Source organism: Myotis lucifugus, unplaced genomic scaffold, assembly GCF_000147115.1.
Source record: "Myotis lucifugus unplaced genomic scaffold, Myoluc2.0 scaffold_141, whole genome shotgun sequence".
Classification (NCBI taxonomy): domain Eukaryota; kingdom Metazoa; phylum Chordata; class Mammalia; order Chiroptera; family Vespertilionidae; genus Myotis; species Myotis lucifugus.
In genome coordinates, this window is record NW_005871189.1 from 2,521,403 (window position 1) to 2,542,028 (window position 20,626).

At 41.4% G+C, this 20,626-nt stretch overlaps 1 protein-coding gene across 3 annotated transcripts; it reads right to left on the minus strand.

Annotated features, from left to right (window-relative positions):
• Positions 1 to 922: 922 nt before the first annotated feature.
• Positions 923 to 20,386, minus strand: LOC106698158 (TRPM8 channel-associated factor 1). 3 transcript variants are annotated; one of them, XM_014460848.2, is made up of 2 exons: positions 20,286 to 20,386; positions 923 to 1,564 (listed from the first exon to the last, which is right to left on the minus strand). In XM_014460848.2, exon 2 carries the CDS (start codon positions 1,550 to 1,552, stop codon positions 929 to 931), a length of 624 nt encoding a protein of 207 aa, XP_014316334.1. In that variant the 5' UTR covers positions 1,553 to 1,564; positions 20,286 to 20,386; the 3' UTR covers positions 923 to 928. The 3 variants fall into 3 exon arrangements, with proteins under 3 accessions (XP_014316334.1, XP_014316332.1, XP_023614634.1); XM_014460846.2 differs by lacking the exon at positions 20,286 to 20,386 and adding an exon at positions 8,252 to 8,407; XM_023758866.1 differs by lacking the exon at positions 20,286 to 20,386 and adding an exon at positions 1,703 to 1,763.
• Positions 20,387 to 20,626: the final 240 nt, after the last annotated feature.

Here is a 20,626-nt window from a genome sequence, read left to right on the forward strand (position 1 = left end):
GCTGAGAGTTTTAATGTACAATATAGGGCGTGGCCTGGTACACCTTTTTTACTCCTGGGACTTCCAGCTTCTAATCTCTTTCAATCATCCGTCCAATACAAGTTTACCGACCACCAACCAACCTACTCTGTTCAGCACTGTCAGAGGGATGGGAGCACAATGTGAACAGAACAGGCTGGGCAGTGCTCTCAAAGACTTTCAGTGTAGCTGCCTCTACATCACGTACCTCCTTCATTCTCCACCATCAGGTCTTTTGTCCCCAGAGATAAAATCCTCTCCGAACTCCTAGATATAGCATATATTACTGGTGCCATCTTTTCTGCTATCTCAGTTTCTCACTGCCATCCTAATCCTATCTCGCCAGACATTTAAAAACCTTTGCCACAGCTCTCTAGGCCGGCGGTTGCCAACCTTTTAGACCCCATGGACCACCAGTGGTCCACGGACCACCGGTTGGCGACTGCTGCTCCAAAGGTTTCCTTAAACCAGCGGTCGCCAATCTTTTGGACCTCATGGACCACCGGTGGTCCCTGGATCACTGGTTGGTGACCGCTGCTCTAGGCTGTTTTATGGGGTCCCTCTTGTCCATTTTCTTTTCTTCACATTTCAGTTGCAAGCAACCTTCTTCTATGACCCTTTCTGAATCTGTCATGCCAATTCTAGGATTCAGCAATATATTTTATTAAGCTAGATGCTGAGGGACATAATGGCCACTAAGAAATTTCTCCCCTCAAAGAAATAAGTGGTCTGGTCTGAGGAGGCAGCTGCATTGGAGACTCTGCCCCTCCCGTGACTAAGGATATTTTAAAAATCTGGTTGATTTACGGTGAATCCGCCAAATTCTCTTCTGATAGTCTAGAAATAACCTGAACACAAAAACAGTGTCTGTTTTTTTAACCTGGGACCAATCCCCACTGAGGTAATGTACTCACCTAACTAAGACTGGAGTCTTGGGCATCTTCTTAGACACTTTACAGAAACTTGTGTCTCCTTTGTTGTCAGTGAAGTATATGCCTGCCACGCTGGTCACGAGGTTCCCAGGGAAAGTGAACAGAACCCTTTCATCGTCACCTTGGTTGGCCCAATCCCAGGCTTGGCCTCCAATGAGCAAACCTCCTCCATGTTTCATAAACTTGACCAACTTTTCAGTCATGGTTTCATTGTAGGCGTCAATACAGTAAACCCCCAGGGAGTCTTTCACTTCCGGCTCAAGCTTTGCCTCCACCCCAGAGCCCTCGAGGATTTTGGCCAGAGGTGCCAGGGATGGGTGTACACCTACGGGAGCCCCAGGGGAAGAACAAAGCCACCCCACTGCATTGAGGAGAAAGGGAGTGAGCTGGGCTTCTACCAAGTAGTCTTCATGGGATACCACCACCAGGCGGCCTCGGCCATAGGAGGATGCAGCAATGAGGACCTGGCCCATGTCATTCAGCATCACTGGGAAGGAAGCCTCTCCAATAAGAAGCAGTTCACATGGGACGGCATCTTCAGGGACATCCCAGCTTGTCACTCCATTCATAAGGGCTTCAAAGGCAGCTGAGGGGGTCGCCATGGTTATGGGCTTCTGCAGAGAGAAAGCAAAGATTCAGCTTGGTGAAGAACAGATAAACAAACAAACAAATCAGGTCATTCCTCTGCTAGCTGGGGCAATTCTTCCGTCACCCAGATGAGACTGACATCGTGAAATGACTCAGGCACTCACCAGGGGTGGCAGTGTCTCCAATCTAGGAGACCCCATAGCACTTTGTCCTCTTAAACTCTTGGGGTCAAACTAAAAGGGCTCAATGCTTTTCCATCACCAAAGGAAACAAACAGAAGTGAAGATTGTGTCCTGAAAGAGATACAGTATGTTTAGGTATTAAGCCCAGAACCTGTGAATGTGACCTTATTTGGAAATAGGGTCTTTGCAGACATGAGCAAGTTAAGATGAGGTCATACTGGATTTGAGGGGGCTCTAATCTAATGACTGGTGTCCCCATAAGAAGAGGAAAATTGGACAGAGACACAAATAGACAGGGGAGAATGCTATGAGAAGAGAACACAGGGACTGGAATGAAACATTTACTGCCAAGGGATGTCAAAGATTGCTGGCAAACACCAGGAACTAGAAAGAGCTATGGGACGGATTCTTCTTCAGAACTTCCAGAAAGAACAACTTTGCCAACACCTGGACTGAAAACTCATAAGCCTCCAGAACTATGAGAGAATATCGTTCTGTTGTTTAAGCCACCTAGTTTTTGGTAATTTGTTCCAGCAGCCCCCAGAAACTAATACAGTGATGCAGCATGTTTCCCGCCCCTCTCCCACCACTTGGCTCCCACACTGATCTTATTAATCCCAGCTGGGGGAACCCAGAATTTCAGTCTGAAAAGTCTAGGTCCTCAGAGACAGTGCTTTGGCCATAGTCTCAACCTGGCTAAGAGGAAAGCAAAAGTCCTCTGTGGCTGGAGTCCAGGTCCCATATAAGCAGAAGGCAACAAGTTATGAAATTATGGCAGATGCTTACTTGCACTGTCCAGGTGGAGGAAGGTATGTATGTCTGTGGATATGTACTCACAAAAATCCTCGGCTTCTACACATGAACTCCCCACTAAGGATACTCTACAGTCTTACTTCACTGTATGCACTTTATTGAAACAGTTCCCCAAGTACAGATGTGTTTCCACACTGTGAACATCCAGGGCTTGTCATCCTCACTGATCACTCTACTCAGTGGCCCTGGGCAGTACTGTTCTCTTGGTCCCTGAGGCTCTCACCACCTCTAACTTTATGACCCAAGCCCACGTTATCAGCCACCTCTAGAACCATTTACTTCCTTTCCTTCTCTTACCTCTTCTGAAAATGTAGGTATTCCTTATGATTTTATCTTTGGCACTTACCATTTTTCTATATCCTTTGTCAGAGAACAGACTCATTCTCAAGGGATTACAAGTTCAGCTCTGGAGTTAGGCTGTCTGGGTCTGAATCTCAGCTTTGCTGTTACTAACTGTGAAATCAGGCAACTCATCTCAGATTTAGTTTCCTCAATCTTTAAGTAGGGATAATAGGATCTATCACATAAGGTTGTCCTAAGGATTAAAGGAAATTGCATAGGTTAAGTGTCTTTCAATTATTTATTATATTTATGAATATTCAATTATTATTGTATATGCACATGTAGAAATATACACACATATCTATGTATACTAGCTTATAATTATTTGGTTAAATGTAAACTAAATATGTGAATAGAAAATTCTTATAAAGTAAACAAAAAAACTAACCTAATATTAGATTTTACAAACACTGAATTAAGCATTTATTGATTCTGATTTTTATAGTTTTCATAATTTTGGAGCCAATACTAATACTAATTAGTGCTCTATTGAGTTCTCAAGTATTTCTATGAACCCTTGAAAAAGCCCTTGGCACAGGTACCGTGCCCTGGTCCTAATGTAACTGGTGAAGAACAGATAAACAAACTCAAGGCCTCCATGCAAGAGCCACTCTCTGATTGGCATCAGTCTTTAAAAGTAAAGAAGTCTTACATTTATTCTTTTCCCTCCAAACTAGCTTCTCTTAGGTACTTTCCCAAGCTTGATGTCCCTAGTTGTTAAAGAGGATAACCTCTAGGCCAGAAAACTACCTAGAAGATACAATCAGCAAACATTTCGTTAATAAGAGCTTGTCTCTTCCCTGCTCCTCCTGATGTTCACAAATAACCAGGACAGCAAGCCACAGAGTCACAGTTGTATCCCTTCTGCCCCTGCTCCATATCCTGTCAATGTCCTCATTCACAATTCCCAATCTTGCTGCCACTAACCTAGTTCAGGTCCTCAGTAACTCACTCCTTCACTAAACTGATCCAGTTTCTCTGCCACCAGTTACCTGTTGTTACCTCTATTCTTATGTCTCAGAAGAGAACCCCTTAGACCTCATCTTGGCCCACAGGGGAAAATCTGAGCAGTACTGGGGTGTGAAGCTTCCAGGGCTGGCTGCTCCTTACTTTTCCAGCTGTATCTCCAGCCACAATCTCTCCACCGCTTCCAGAACACAGGGCATCCGTGGACATGCCCTGCTTTCACTTTTGTAGGGAGCGGCTCTAGGGTCAAGCCTCGGGCTGACCTGTGGCAGGGCCACAAACAAGTCACAGCCTGGAGGGCAGAGCTCCCCTAGCATAATTAAGCCTGACCTTGTTACCCTCCCTAATTCCTTCCTAAGTAGCTAATGGGCTGTGGGAGGTGCAGCAAGTGTTGCCAAAACAAGAACATTTGTATACATGTTAATCTACCCTTGTTTTAACCAGACTATAAAATAAAGCATCAATTTGCAGGCTGGGTCTTTCTGTGTCCTCATCCAGGCATGGGAGATCCACCGAGCCCCAGCTGTATTCTCTTGTCTGTCTTTTCTTCAGTCCTTCACCACCCCTCCTCAGGTTCACCGTTGGCCGTGCTGGCGCGGAACACACTTTAGATTCTCTTCCCATTCTGTCTCATCCTGCTCCCTCTCCCATGTCTTTCTACCTGTTGAAATCCTATCCTCCTAAGAGAAGATATTCATGGAAGAGGGAATTTATATGGCCAGTCAGTCTATGAAAATATACTCAATCTCACTGGTCAGGCAAAGGAAAATATAATGTATGTTGCCCATATTGTCAAAAAAGGATGTGGTGAAGACAGAGAAGAAAGTGAAGAAGACAAAGGCAGCTAATAATGTCTAATGTCCAAAAGGCTTTGGGGACGTCACATTTGCTGAAAGGGCTGAAACACTGACAACCATCTAACAGTGGCAATCAGTTTCAAAGGTGTACCTATCCTTACACCAGTGCCCCTCTTCTACTAACCTTTCTTAGATATAAGAGTAGCTCTATTAAAGTGTATATACGAGGATGCTTGTCTTTACAAAAACTGACCTAAAATTTGAGATAGATAAGTGACAAGGAATGTTTCTTGGAACTAGTTTTGACTCCTGTGGGTACAGACAGGATCTCTAACCCAAAACCACACTTTTATACACATATCCTGTCCCTATAGCCCACTGTGCTGCAACATACGACCCTGGGGCATAGCCCCCACCAGCCACCCATACACTTTCCATGAAGAGCAACTCTTAGACCTCTTCTCTCTGGGACTATGTTGCTGCTGGTGTTGCTATTCAGCAAATATCCAGAACAGGGAACTCACATTTTTGTCTCTCTGATTGTCCTCTGAGCTAGTTCCCAGAAGAAATATCTGTGAAGTGACAAGGGATAGGCAGGTGGCTTGGAGATCTGAAAAGTAGGGGACTAGGGAAAAGAGGATGGTTTTTCCTGATGGGTCTCCTCCTTCTACCGTTCTGGGCTGGACTGCTGACCCAAGGTGAGTGGGGTATGCCTGGGCTCCCTTTCTCTCTGCCAGTTTCTCCATGTGTGAGGCTGCAGGGTCAGTCCTGGTCTGACACCAATGCTGTGTACATGGCAAGACAACGTTTGAGAGGGAGAATACTTGAGTCAAGTATGATAATATGCATGCTAGAGTATCGTACAGCTATTACAAAGAATGAGTTACATCTATTTTGTACCTACCTAGAAGAATGTCCTAGGTATATTTTAAGTGAAATTTTCAAATCATCATAATATAGAAGACACAAACCCATTTTGGTATGGATGTAGATAATAATAGTAGTAGAACTAATAATTTTTGTAGGTAGTAGTAATGACAAGACAGTGCTAACCAGGTTCCCAGCATTCTTATAAGTGCTTCACATAAATTGTTTAATCCTGATGAGGTATGTGTTGTCACTTTCCCTATTTATATATGGGCAAAGCCACAAAGAAAACAAAAAACCTGCCCTACAGAGAATCTGTTACTTGCTTAAGTAACACAGGTGGTGGTGGAACCAGCCTTCAAAACACAGGAAATCTAGTTCTGAGGTCCACATTTTTAGGTACCAGCAACAGATAAGCCTGTTAAGTCCCTGTTTCTTATATAGGTAGAAAGTCTATGAAGCTACATTTCAACATACTAACATTAGGAAGGGGAGAGGCAAACAGTATTCTTTCCCTTTATACAAGTCTGCATCCTTTCAATTGTTTTCTGTATTACTGTTACAGTTAAAAATAGCACAGGTAATATAAAATCAATGAACCAAGTAAATACACTCTGATTTACTATATAAATTAGATTGACCAACTGATCCTATCTTACTTGTCCCAATGTCTTCTTCACTTCCCAACAAGTTGTCCATTTGCCCACCAATAAATTTGATTTTTCTCTGTGGGGGTTCCTTGAGCTTTGCAGCTGGTTCTATTCCCACTTTAACCAGCTATGGGTAACTCCGACACTTGACTTTTGAACCAAATGCCTGTGTCGCTGTTTACCCTCCAAGCATGGTGAGCTCAGATGGACACAGCCTGGAGAAACCCCTTTTACTTCTCCCCTGAAGTTCTTCATCGTTGCTTCTACTTCCAGGGATCCTGCATTCTCTCCTTCAGGCCTACCAACTTTCTGCAACCCAAGGCACCTCTAAAACAGACGGTACCCCAGGCACAACTTATAACTGAGGGAGAGAGCTTCACAGATCCCCTACCCCTGCCACAAAGTGATCCCATGGTACCTAAATAGGGTTTCCCTTAAGCAAGTGCATAAATATAGATAGGAAGTAGGGCAATGGCCCTGTCTTGCTTATTGTACCATATCCTACATTATAATTTCATTTCAAATCCCAGAAGTAGGGCAAGTGTCTGAGGTCAGGTTCTTTGGATTTCCTAGGATAATGAATAGATACTCTGTAGATGGGATTGAATGAATCCTGGATAGAAGGTGTGAGTGTAAGGGTCAACCTAGGATGACTTCTTTAGCAAACAGCTACCCTGGCCTTGAAAAATGATGCATGTCAGAAACATCCAATTTGATAGATCTTCTCTTCTTCATGCCGTTTTCTTCCATGAAACCTTTTTCTTTTTCCTTATATGTTTTTAAATGTCCCTGAATTTTTCTTAAGCCAGAATTAGGGTGGGTGCAACCTCTTTTGTATTCTGTCTGAGATATTCCCAGCTCAATCTTAATGATTTCCACTTAAAAATGGTTTAATTCATGTATTTAAAAGAATATGTAATGCATGTGGAAGGATATGGATGGTAAAATAATAATAAAATAATTTTAAAATTTAACAGACTCTCATATACCACTACTCAGCTTAAAAAAACAGACCATTCCTATTATCTCTGAAGGTCTGCCTGTAGCTTGCTGGAATCATTCCCTCCCCCATTCTCATAGAAGCCATTCAAAACTTTGCTTTTTCTATTCCCTTGTTTTGATCTTACTACACTCCCTTCTGGAGTCCGAGTTCCCCTGGGGCTCTTTCTTACTCGTATTTGCTCACTTATCTCATTGCCAGACTCCCAGCTGAACAGCAAAATGGAGGACCACTAGCCCAGGCGGGAGAAGGCCTGTTTTGTATTTTAAAAATTCTGGTGCTGCCTCTTCTTAGCTGTCGATCACACTGTCTCAGAGGGTGTTCTACCAAATGCACAGTGCTGGACAGGGGCGGTCTACAGTCCCAGGGGCTGTCACTACTAAGCTCTGGTGTGTGATCCCTCTCCTCCACTTCCTCTGCAGGCCCTCACCCAGGCCAGACTTTCCTTCCCAGGCCCAGAGCCAGTCCACAAAGAGCAAGTCAGTGACGTCAGAGGAGTGGAGGGGGCCTTAGGTAGGGGAGGAGTGGCGCAGAGAGGAAAAGCTGGGGTTGGCAGGGAATTCTGCAGGCCCGCTGGCGCTGAGGTTTGGGAGGGACCAGTGGCCCCTCTTCCACACATTCCAGGCTCCAGGGGACCTGTGCTAGTGGATGAGGGATCTTGGTCCCAGGCAAGGTGTTGGTAAAGATCAAAGGGCAGTAGGGCAGAAGTGATGCTCTGTCACCAGCCACCTGTGTGACTCGGAGCCAGCCCAGCCTCCTCCCTGGGCCACGGTATTCTCATCCCCTAAAGCTTCGAATTAGATGCTTTTCCTCTAGCTCAGGCTTGTGCATAACTCAACGACACAAAGCAGGTAAACAAACATCATACATCAGGGCCCGGAGGAGCACTGCGGCAGGCGCGACGCAGCGCCCGTGAGCAGAGAACAATCGCGAACAGGACTGCGACACAAACAGCGAGACATCTGTCCCCGGTTTGGGCTCACGCAGGTCCGCCAGCAGCCTCCTCGGCCTCCCGCACCGTCCTCCCCCAGACCCAGGCCCATCCGTCGCTACCGGCCCTCCTCGGGCCTGCGGGCATTCGAAGAGGGCCACTCACCTGGTCGCCCTGCAACTTACAACCGGGCGGCTGGGGAGAGTGGGGTGGGAGGAAGCAGCGCTGGATGCAGAGGGCGCGCGCGGTGCGGGGGGGAAGGGTCTTCTCTGCCGGGAGCGCCGGGGCGAGGAGGGCAGAGCGCGGAGGAGATGGAGCGGGAGCAGAGGAGGGGTTCCCGAGCAGTCTCCTCCTCCCCACTTCCTCCAGGGCGGGATCGAGCCCGAGGGGCGGCGCCTGGCAGGGGACAGCTCTTCTTTGTGTCCCGGTCCTGTCAGCTGGACACTACGGCGGCGGCTCCCATTCGGGTGGCAGTGGGACCGGCCGTTTTATTCAAGACATAAACTTCTCTCACTATTCACTGATACGGAAAAGCTGAACAAACTATAGGACACATTCTATGGAATATTATTCAATTCTTATGAAGAGCTCAGATCTCCATTCAGTGGGAGGAATGTATTTGAAGTATTTCCAAGGGAAAAATAAAAACTGTAGAAATTGTTTAGTATGCTTTCATTTTTATAATAAAAACAGCCCTGTGCATATTTGTATTATGGTGGGAGAAGGGAAGGGTACATCTCTATGTGATAATACTGTTTAACCAGAGGAACTGGGAAAGGCAGCTTTTATATAGCACTACATTGTTTGCATTGTTATATGTTACTTTTGTAAATCAAAAATAATATATTTTAAACAACAGGTAGCTAAAATTTATTCTTCAGTGTACATTTCAAACCCTATTTCTTTCTTGTAAGTCCTGGTAATGATCCGTTGACAGATGTCCTCCCTTCTATAAATTGCAAGTTCCTACTTAGTGTGGTGACTTCACCAGGCTCAGGTGCTACTTCTAGCCTGTGAAGTCAGGGTAGTATAGTGGTTAGAAGCCTAGACTTTCACCAGATGGCCAGGATTCAGACCCCAGGGCTGCATTTTATGGGCTGAGTGACTTTGAGCAATTTACTTAATTCCTTTATGCCTCAGTGTTATCACCTGTAAAATGGGGAGGATGAAATGAGTACCTATATTACAGATTTATTGTAAGGTTTGAATTAGGTGAGTGGATTTGTAAATTTCTTCAATCACTATCTGGCAGATAGTAAGACTGTATGATTGTGAAGTAAAAAAAAATCTTCAGGTCATCCTAAGAATCAATATTTCATGTCTCAGGAAAATGCATATCTTTTTAATCCTGACAAAGGTTTTGGTTCCAATTGAAGTCATATTCCCTTTCCCCATCTCCCTTCAACCTCTTTTCCCCAAATTGACTCATATAAACAATAATCAACAGGGGAATGTGGGTAGGTGAGCTCAGTGGCAGGGTTTACACAGAGAAAATACCAGAAAGAGAAATCAAGAGAACCCGAATTCAGGATCCTGGTCTGTGCAGGACCACATGATTGACAGTGAGCAGGTCCTTGATATTCTCCAGGGCTGAGGGTTCTCAGATAAACAAGGTGGGCTGGCCACTTGCTTGCTAAGTCCCTTTCAGGTCTGAACTGCTATGACTAGTAGCACCAAAAGGTAGAACCCCAAAATACTGAGTTTTAGAAAAAAATAAAAATAAAAAACGCGTATATACATGGGAAGGATAGCACCTTACTTACCTCTGAGGAAGGGGACATGAGATTTGGTGGGGGAAAAAGATCTTACTTGTCAGGTTTTGTTTCTCAGAAAGGAACACACACACACACACACACACACACACACACAGCTGAAGCAAATGTCAGCCTCTGATACAGGGATATATCAGACTCCTGATAGTTAGGGTCCTGTAGAATACAGCACGCAATAATTAAGAACCATCGCAGTAGAAAAACGCAGAAACTGACACGGAGAAAACGCAGGTAATCTTTGGAAAACATCTGCTTCCTTAGGCCCCAGCGGTCTCAGGCCCCAAACCCGACCACCTCCGCGTCCATCAGGCACCCCTTCCCCAGTGCTCCCCTGGCCCCGGCCCGACCCTCCCTCTCCCACCCTGGACCACTGGACTCGGTCGGTGCGCCCGGGCCTGCTCCGGTTCCAGAAACCATTACTGAACAAGACTCACCGGTTATCCAGAAATTTCCACACCGGCTACTTAGGAGGGGGAAGGGACTCCTCTGCAGAGATGTGACGAGGAGAGGGGACAGACAGCCTGGGGATTAGAATATTGGTGGCGGCGGCGTTGGGAGCCTGGTCGGGGAGGTGGTCTGTGGTGCAGAGTGGGGCGAGGAGGGGGCCTTCCTGGGAGCTGATTGGCAGCCCTGGCGGTGGGGGCGGAGCCTGGTCGCCCCCACCTCTCCCGACTGCAGTGGCCCCGCTTTGTGTCAGTTTCTGCATCAAGATGCAGCCTCAAATCTAGGATGGAGACACTGGCGCCTGCACCAGGAGTGTGGGAGGGTAAATCGTTGAAAAATAAACCCGTGAGACTATTTACTAACAAGGGAGTGGGTAATAAATCATGATAAATCTTTATATAAAACAATGCACAGCTATTTGCAAGGATGAGTCATATCTCTATATATTTGCCAGATGTTGGGCTATATTTATACTCATTTTAAATAAATATTTAACGTGTTAATAAAATGAAGAGTTTGCATTTGTGTACAAAAACTCTAAAAATATTTTATATACATATATAAATATAGAAATTATATGAAAACCCTACATCAAACTATTAGAATCAGTATGTCAGACAGGAAAGAGTAGCTTACTTATAAGTATTTTTCTTCATATACCTCATTAAAGTTTTAGTATTAGTATGTATTATTTTGTGAGAAAAGTAGATAAATTTAATCAACTAAAAATAGGTAAAATATTCTTGCTCACACAGCTGGTAGTGTCCACTCCATAAATATGATTTCTCTCTTTGTGTGGGCTTCTTGAACTTTGTTCCTAGTCCTGACTCATTTTAATCAAGTAAGAGTGGAACCCAGCACTTGACTTGTGAGCCAGGACCAGGCTTTATGCCTGAGCAGGTCCTGCCTTGAACCAGTGTCTCCTCATCTAGCTTTGTGAGCTCAAGTTTAGATCCTGGGGGAAAACCATTTGTCCCTTTCTATGGTTGGCCCCAAAGCCCTGAAAGATTTGTGTGGTCTCTGGACATTCTCCTGTTTCCTCACCCCTCACCAATCATCTCTCTGGCCTCTGTTCTCAGAGTTCCTAATTGACCCTATGAAGAGATCATTAAAAAGCTTTCTCCCGACCACAAAACAGTGTCTAGGCTGGACCTTGCATGGGAATGTGGATTCAGTGGTAAAGGGGATAGAGAACCACATCCTATAATTACTTGAGGATTTCATTACAATCCTCAAACTAGAGTAAGCATAAGCCAAGAACTGTGTTTTTTCCTTCTTTTGATTCTCCACTTCATGTAGCCATGAACAGGTGCTTTGTAATGTCCTCTTGATGGATTGATGGTCAAAATAGATGGATGTGCTGAGGAAGGTAATCCTAGGATCACTCCTCAAAAAACAAATAAACAAACAAAAAACAGCCTGGATGGTGTGGCTCAGTGGTTGAGCGTTGACCTATGAACCAGGAGGTCATGGTTCCACTCCCAGTTAGGGCACATGCCCAGGATGCAGGTTCGATTCCCAGGAGGGGGCGAGCAGAAGGTAGCCGATCAATGATTCTCTCTCGTCATTGATGTTTCTATGTTTCTCCCTTTCCTTCTCCCTTCTCTGAAATCAATAAAAATATATCTAAAAAAAGAAAAAAACATACAGCAACTTGATGTAGGAAACTTATTAAATTACAAATTTCCTGTATTGAAAGTTTTTTCCTCTTCTTTGTGCTCCTTTAATTTTCTCCCTTAAACCTTTTCTTTCTATATCTCCGTAAATTTCAGTGGGTTCTTTCCTCTCTTTCTCTGTTTCAGACTTAACATTAGTAACTCAATTTTAAATCCTCTCTCACTCCCTATTTATAATTCCTCTAGAGTTTCTGTTTTTCTTTCCAGTTTCTGCCCGGAGTAATAGAGACTACCATGAAATCTTTAAAGTACTGAAATGACTTTTAAAATATTAAGTTGTGTAAATACTCAGCAACATAGGAATGAATGAACACTTTATTAAAAATCATACTACAAAATATTATGTGGTTCTTGAAAAGGATGAGCTTGAGGAATGCTTTCAATCTATATTTTCAGTGAAAAACTATGATTGTATTTGTTTAATTGATTTTTTTTGAGAGAGAGAGAGGGAGAGGAAGAGAGAAAAATGGATGTGAGAGTGAAACATCAATCCACTCCCTTTACTGGGGATCGAGCCTGCTACCCCTGGCACATGCCCTAATGGGGAATCAAACTGGCAACCTTTTGGTACATGGGACAGTGCCCAACTGAGCCACACAATCCAGGGCTGATTCTGTTTTTTTTTTTGTTTGTTTATGTCTACCTAACAGGAAAAATAAGGACATATTTAGTGACTTCAGGAAGTGGGGAAGGTAGACCAGTAATTTTTTTCTTTAGACATTTCATATTTTAAAAATGTTACAAAAATCATTTTGAAAAACAAACAAACATGGCTATTCACTCTTATTTATATACCCAATAGAATTTATATATACACATGCCACCAAAAGACATGTTCAAAGCAGCACCAGCCATATAGTCTAATACCAGAAGCTACCCAAGTGCTACCCTTCCTACTTTCTCACTGATAGGGCACCCTGGCACTGTCTTCTATCGTAAGATTCTTAAAATTTTATTTTCAGACCAACAAATACTGAAGTGTTATTATAAAAGGTCTGCTTTGAAGAAATTCTAAAGGATGTAGCTCAAGAAGAAATAAAATAATCTTTGATAATCTGAGATGTCAGCTAAAACAGTGAGAGACTTCCAATGCTGGCACTGAGAGAATACCTTGTTTGGAAAAACCCTCCTGCTGAAAATAGCAATAAAAGTTGAATAAAATATAGGAAACAATGGAAGATTCTGAAGAGCCAACAAAACAAGTAGGATTTGAAAAGTTCTGATCTTGAGGGAAGGAAAATAAGACATGAGCTCCACATTCACTATGGCTTTTTCCTTTTGGGCATTTTCCAGTTCACAGTGCAGGGTAACTGAGGCCAAGTGGAAAGTGTCAGTCTGACTGGCTTCAGATTACCAAACCACTGGAACTCAAAGCACAAAACTTTACAGAAGAAGAAATCTCAGAGAGGTGAATCTAAAAATCTATGTATAAATTCCTCTTAAGTCACTGGCTGTCTCCAAAGCTAGGCATGCACAGGGAGGCCCTCCCCACCCCCTTACCCCCCACCCTCCACTGCAATGGCAGAAAATAGTGGCTAAAATGCTAAAACAATTGAACAGTCATTTCAGCAGTTGCACTGTTCTGGGAATAAAGCAGTGGAGGTCAGCTTCCACCGAAGTAAATGATTCTTATCAACACACTCTACTTTCAGTTGAGATATGAGAAATTCCACAGTGTATGAATAAGAATGACACCTTAGGAATAAGGACTATGCTCTTGGATAAAGGAAAAAACTTAAGTGGACCAGTTTAAGAAAGTGTAAAACTAGCCCTTGATAGTGTGAAATTAATCTGCTGGTACTTTATCTTGCCCCTACCCCTGAAAAAAATTTTGTTTGAAAAAATAACATCAACCAGAACTTTATAATTTTTATTCATGACATACTGCATCCAACTGAAAATTTATAGGGAGACTAAAAATTAGGATCAATTGCCAAGAACTCAGGAAAACAACAGATAATAAAAACAGACTCACAGGTGGTTCAGACACTTGAGTTCTTAGACAGGAACTGACTTTCTATTAACTGTGAATAATATGTTCACATATAACAGAAAAAAGGCTGGAGAACTTCAGTATAGATTTAAAATTCAGAAAAGAGTAAAATGGAAACTTTAAAAATAAAAAAATAATAATTGAAATCAGGAATTCTGTAGTTGGCTTTAATAGCATATTAGATACAAATGACCAGAGAATTGGGGAACAGTAACAAAGTTTAATAAAATTTATCCAAAAATAACACAGGAAGAAAGGATGATGCACAAAGAGATGGAATGATATAGAAAGGGCATAATAGAATTATGATATATGGTAAACAGTTATGAATTGTGGGTAATTAAAGTCCCAGAAGGGATAAAAAAACATCAAAACTCAAATGGAAAAACTCTACATTCTCTAAGTAGAATAAATACAAAGAAAACTATACCTACATCATAGTCAAACTGCTAAAAACCAAATTCAGAGAGGAAATTGAAAATTAGTCAGATATAAAGGATACTTTCAAATGAACAATAATACATTTGGCTTTTCAAAAGAAATAATGGAACTAAAACACAGTGAATTGTTTAAAAAAAAGAAAGATAAAATCCGACAACCTAAAATTCTATGCACAGCAAAAATAAAGGCACAATAAAGACAATTTAGGTAGACAGAAGCTGAAAGAATTTGTTGGCAATACAGTATAAGAACTACAAAAAGGAGTTCCTTGGGATTAAGGAAATTTACCCCAGATAGGAGCCAAAAACTATATGAAAGAATAGAGAATACTGGAAAGAGTAAATACATGGGCAAATGTGTTAAAATTGACTGTTTAAATAAATATAATAGCTTATGAGATATAAAATCATACAAAAATAAAATAAATAGATAATAATAACAGCACAGCTGCAAGATGCGCGTTAATAAGGATAAACTATTTTTAAAGTTATTCCATTGTTTGAGCCTTACCCTTACCCTGACAAAGGACATTACAAGAAAAAAATTATAGGCCAACATCCCTGATGAACATAGAAGTAAAAATCCTCCACAAATATTACCAAACTGAATTCAACAGTACACTAAAAGAACCATAGATCATGATCAAGTGGGCTTTATTCCAGAAATGCAAGGAAGGTTCAACATCTGCAAATCAACAAATGTGCATAGTACATCAACAGAATGAAGAATTAAATCATATAGTAATCATCTCAGTAGATGCAGAAAAAGAATTTGACATAATACAACATCCATTTATGACAAAAACTCTCAACAAATTGGATATACAAGAAATGTACCTCAATATAATAAAGGCCATATATTACAAGCCCACAGTTAACATCATACTCAAAGGTGAAAAGCTGAAAGCTTTTCCTTAAAGATCAGGGACAAAACAAGAAGTCCCACTCTTACTACTACTTTTCAACATTGTAATGGAAGTTTTACCCTGAGCAATTAGGTAAGAAAAAGAAATAAAAAGCCTCCATAAGGAAAGGAAGAAGTTAAATCATCTCTGTTTGCAGATGACATGATCTTGTATATTGAAAACCCTAAAGACTCTACCAAAAAACCTGTTAGAACTAATGAGCAAATTCAATATGGTTGCAGAATACAAAATTAATATAAAAAATCAGTTGGATTTCCATACACCAAAAACAAAATATTTAAAAAGAGAATTAAGAAAATAATCCTATTTGTAATGGAATAGTTAGAAACTAATTTAACCAAGGAGGTAAAAGATGTACACTGAAAACTATAAAAAATGATGAAAGAAACCAAAGACACAAATAAATAAAGAATATTCTATGTTCATAGATTGTTTGAATTAATAATGTTAAAATGTCTATACTACCCAAAGCTATATGCAGATCAATGCAAACCCTATCAAAACTCCAATGGCATTGTCCCCAGAAATTACAAAAAAATCCTAAAATTCATGTGGAAGCACAAAAGTGCTCAAATAGCCTAGGAAAACTTAAGAAGAATAATTGAGGCATCACAGTGCCTTATTTCAATACTACAAAGCTATAGTAATCAAAACAGTATGGTACTTGTATAGAAAGAGTTTTATAGACCAGTGGAACAGAAGAGAGCCCCTAACTAAACCCTCACATTCATATTCAGCTGATCTTTAACAAAGGTGCAAAGAGCACACATTGGGGAAAGAATAGTTTCTTCAATAAATGGTGATGGAATAACTAAATACCCATATGAAGAAAAATGAAATTGAACTCTTACCTCACCATATGAAAATTAACTCAAATTCATTAAAGACTTAAACATTTGACCTGAAACTGTAAACCTACTTGAAGAAAACATAGGGAAAAATTTCTTGACATTGATCTGGGCAATAAAAGTTCTGGACATGATTCAGTTATAAAATAATCATATTGAATGCAATATTGAAAGTTGACATGGTGAAATCTTTATTATCTTTCGCATAAAACAAGATGCCTGTCCTTGCTTTTGTTCAACATTATACTGGATGTACTAGCCAATGCACTAAGACAATAAAAGAAAAAAAAATTAAAGTTATAAAGACTGGAAAGGAAGAAATAAACTATCATTACTTTTAGATGATATGACCACTTGTGTAGCAAATCTGAAAGACTCTATAGGTAATTTTAGAATTATTAATGAATGGAGTTTATCAAGTTTGACATATAATCTATATATATAGAAGGCTGTCTGTCTGTTCAACCGGTAGCTATGACATGCACTGACCACCAGGGGGCAGACTTTCAACACAGGAGCTGCCATGATGCACACTGGCCATTTAAAAAATAAATGGCACCATGGACCTGGCGCCTACAAACCAACACTCAGCTTCCCCCAAGTGGGACACAGGACCTGCCACCACCCCAACGCGACACCCCACCAAATCACAGCCAACACAGCCCAGCCCAACCTGGAAACAGTCGCTGTGGGTGCCAGATAATGACATCACGTAGCAATGCCCGGCTTCCTCTCCCTAGCGACTAGCCTCCTTGGAGTTTCTTCAGCCCAATAACCTGACTTGCTTTATAGCCAGGTGCAAACATTTTACAATTTAACCAAATGTTTTGAAGTGTTTTCACGTGCCTCATCTCATTTGATCCTCACAGAAGTCCTGAAGTAGGTAGATAGGAGACTTGGTAGAATCCTATTTTCTTTTCATTAGCCAGAAAACAGAGATTTAGAAAGTTTAGAAACTTGACCCGACTGAAAAGAAGTAAGAAATGGTGGAACTTGAAAATGACTTCAGGTTTTCTCACTGTGCAGAATATAGTCAAACACTGCTACAGCTAAATATTTTACCCTTTGTTCTCCTTGCATGATCTACAATAATAATCTGCTTCATGTTGATATTTACTGCTGTGTTGCTGATAATTACCTGAAAGAGAAGTTGAGGTGCTTCACTGTGCTGGAAAAAGTTTAGCTACATCAGAAAGCAGGTCTAATTAAGCAAGTTTATTCTATATATATAAAAAGCTAAGTTGACTTGCACATGTGCGATACATATAAAGCTCTCGCTGGCGCCAATCGCACACGTGTGTTTCGATCTGTCATTGTTGATCATGAATTTGCTTGATACTTCTATTATAGAGAAAGGGTGAATAGCAATATCAAAATATTTCTCCCAATTAATTTCCTTTCAGAGTGCACGAATCTGTGCACCGGGACACTAGTCAATATATAAAAGCAATTAGATTTCTACACACCAGCAATAATAAGGTACAAAATATAATTTTTATAAAATAAATCATTTACAATAGCAATAAAAATAATGTATGTGTAAATAAGTTTAACAAAAATGAGAAAAAGGAAAGCAATGAGAAAAATATTACAAAGCCTTAAAAACATTAAAGGTGAGCTAAATAAATAGCAGTATATACCAAGCTCATAGGAGGAAAGATTCAACATCTTAAAGAGGCCATTTCTCCTCAAATTGTTATATAGAATTAATTCAATACCAATCTAAATTCTAGCAGGTTTGTTTGTTTGCTTGTTTCTTGTTTTGTTAATTAAATATTTATATGGAGGATCAAAGATCCAAGAATTGCTAAAACATCAGAAAGAGGTGGGAGAATCTTTCAAGAATTATAAAACTATTGTTGTTAAAACTAATTTTAGTGTTGGTGCAGTTAAACAAATAGATAATGAAAGAGAATAAGGAGCTTAAAATAAATTTATGCATATATGAAAAACTCGATTCATGCTGATCACTCACTGGTGATGGGACAATTGATTACCCATATGGAATAGAAAATATAACAATCAATTTCTGGGTGGAATAAGACTAATTGCCAAATGCAAAACTATAAAATCTTTTAGAGGAAAATATAGTAAAATTAATTTACTACCTTGAGAAATTATTTTTCTCAAGAAAAAATATAAAAGAAAGTCACTTAAAATAAAAATTCAAAACTTAGTTCATTGAGAGAGACAGACATACAGAGAAAGAAAAGCTAAGCACCAAATTTAAAGCAGATATTTCCAGCATATATTGCTTACAAAGGATTAATTAGCATTCAGTTTATATAAAGAAAGCATTCCAGTGCTTGCTTGGGCAGCACATATATTAAAAGAAAATATTCCAATGACTCAATAAGAAGAAGACAAACAGCCCAATATGAAAATGAGAAAACACACACACAAAGCCCAGAATTATCAGAGAGAAAGCACTACAGCTTATCAACATATGTATGGAAAGATGGTCAACTTCATTACTTATCAGAGATATGCTAATGGAAATCACAAGGGGATGCTATTTCACTCCTGCCAGACTGGCTAAAAATGAAATTTCATAATACCAAGTTATGACAAGTATGTAGAACAACAGGAACTCTCATCTATTGCTGAAAGGAGTGCAGACTGGCTCAACATTTGAAAACAGCTTGGAAATAACCTAATAATGTTGAACATATACAAATCTTATAACTCAGTAATTCAATGCCTTGGTGTATAATCCAGGGAAACTCTTGCCCATGTGACCCAGAAGTCATGTAAGAGAATGTTAGAAGACATTACTTGTTAATATGCCCTGTAGTAGGCAGCCTTTAATATGGCCCCCAGTAAACCCTGCTCTGTATAACCCTCTCCCCTTGAGTGTGAACTGAAACTAGTGATTCACTTCTAATGAATAGATAGCAAACTGATGGGATGTCACTTTTGAGATTAGGTTACAAAAGAATCTGGCTTTCATGTTCTCTCTCTGCCTTTACTGGAGGAGGAGGGGGGGAAGCAAGAGGCCCATATTGCAAAGAATTGATGTGTAAAATAAGGGTTACTTGAACACAAGTACCATGATACCTGACGGTGATCTTTTGGTCAAGGCATTTTGGTTGAGAAGGCTAGGGATAGTGCCAGATTTCATCATGATACTCAGAACAGTATGCAATTTAAAATTGTTTATTTCTGGAATTTTCTATTTAATAGATCATGGTTTTCTATTCAGATCGTGGTTTGACCACAGGTAATTGAAACCACAGAATGGAAGATAGGGACTACTGTATTGAAATGGAATCAATTGACAAGTAAATAGTTTGGAGTATAAAAGGATGGATGGTCAGCTAGACAGATATTCTGTCTTTTATGTCTAGTTAAATCTGCATTTCTTCCAATAGTTTCCATGACTGTCCCATTGGTAAATCATTTTCTCCTTACTTAAGGAGTTCTCCCTCCATTGCAGGTTGAATCAACTCAGAGGCCAGCTCAATGGCTGTTTATCTGGTAACTGTATAATTCAGCACTTACCTGAAGGCCAAATGCATTCCAGACTAAATATTCCATAAGATTCCCTGCACCCACTCTCACCGCCATCCCTCCGTACCTTGCACCTCCCTCCCCCACTACTACACTCTGGGGCCCCAAGTACAGTTCTCGGATAGGTGAGGACTTTAACCTTGGGGAGGGGGTGGGGGAGGATTATGAAGAGGCAGGCTATACTCTAATAATTCAAAAACAAGCCACAGGAGGTGACATCGCCTCAATCCATGGTTCTTTTGAGCTCAAATCACAATGGCTCCTGTGGAGCACAAGAAAATAGTGGGTAAACGCCTCCAGATGAGCAAGGGTGAATAACGATGTGGCAAGAAGGAAATAGAGGCCGAGCTACAGGGAGACACCAGAGATGGATCCCAGAGATAACAACGAGGAATCCTGCGTGGAACACCTCTGCCACCCTCCCATCTGGGACATGTAGAGGCCCCACTAACTCCCCTGACCCCCACAAGCTCACAGATAGCCTCCCAGGGCTTTCCCATCTCTCTTCTCCCGCCCACTACCTGCGCTGGCTGGCCTGTGACAGCTCCAGGCCTCTCGTGGTCCATAATTTATCTCTGACCCCCACTCACCGGTTGTCCCGCTGAACCCTGCAGCGCGGGTAGGGGGTAGAGAAGACTGGCTAAAAGAGGGCAGCGGCAGTTCCCAAGGAAAAGAGCTTCTCAGCAGAGAAAAGGATTGAGCTGCGGACAAGGCCTGGGAGGTGGAATGTCTGGGGGAAGGGGGCGAGGAGGGGGGTCGTTCTGGGAACTGATTGGCGGCCTCGAGGGTGGGGGCGGAGCCTGGCCGGATACCTTCGGACTGCAGAGGGCCGGCTTTGTGTCAATTTCAGCTCGAAGATGGGGCCCCAAATCCAGGGTAGAGACACTGGCGCCTGCCCCAGAGTGCAGCAAGACAAATAAATCCGTGAGAC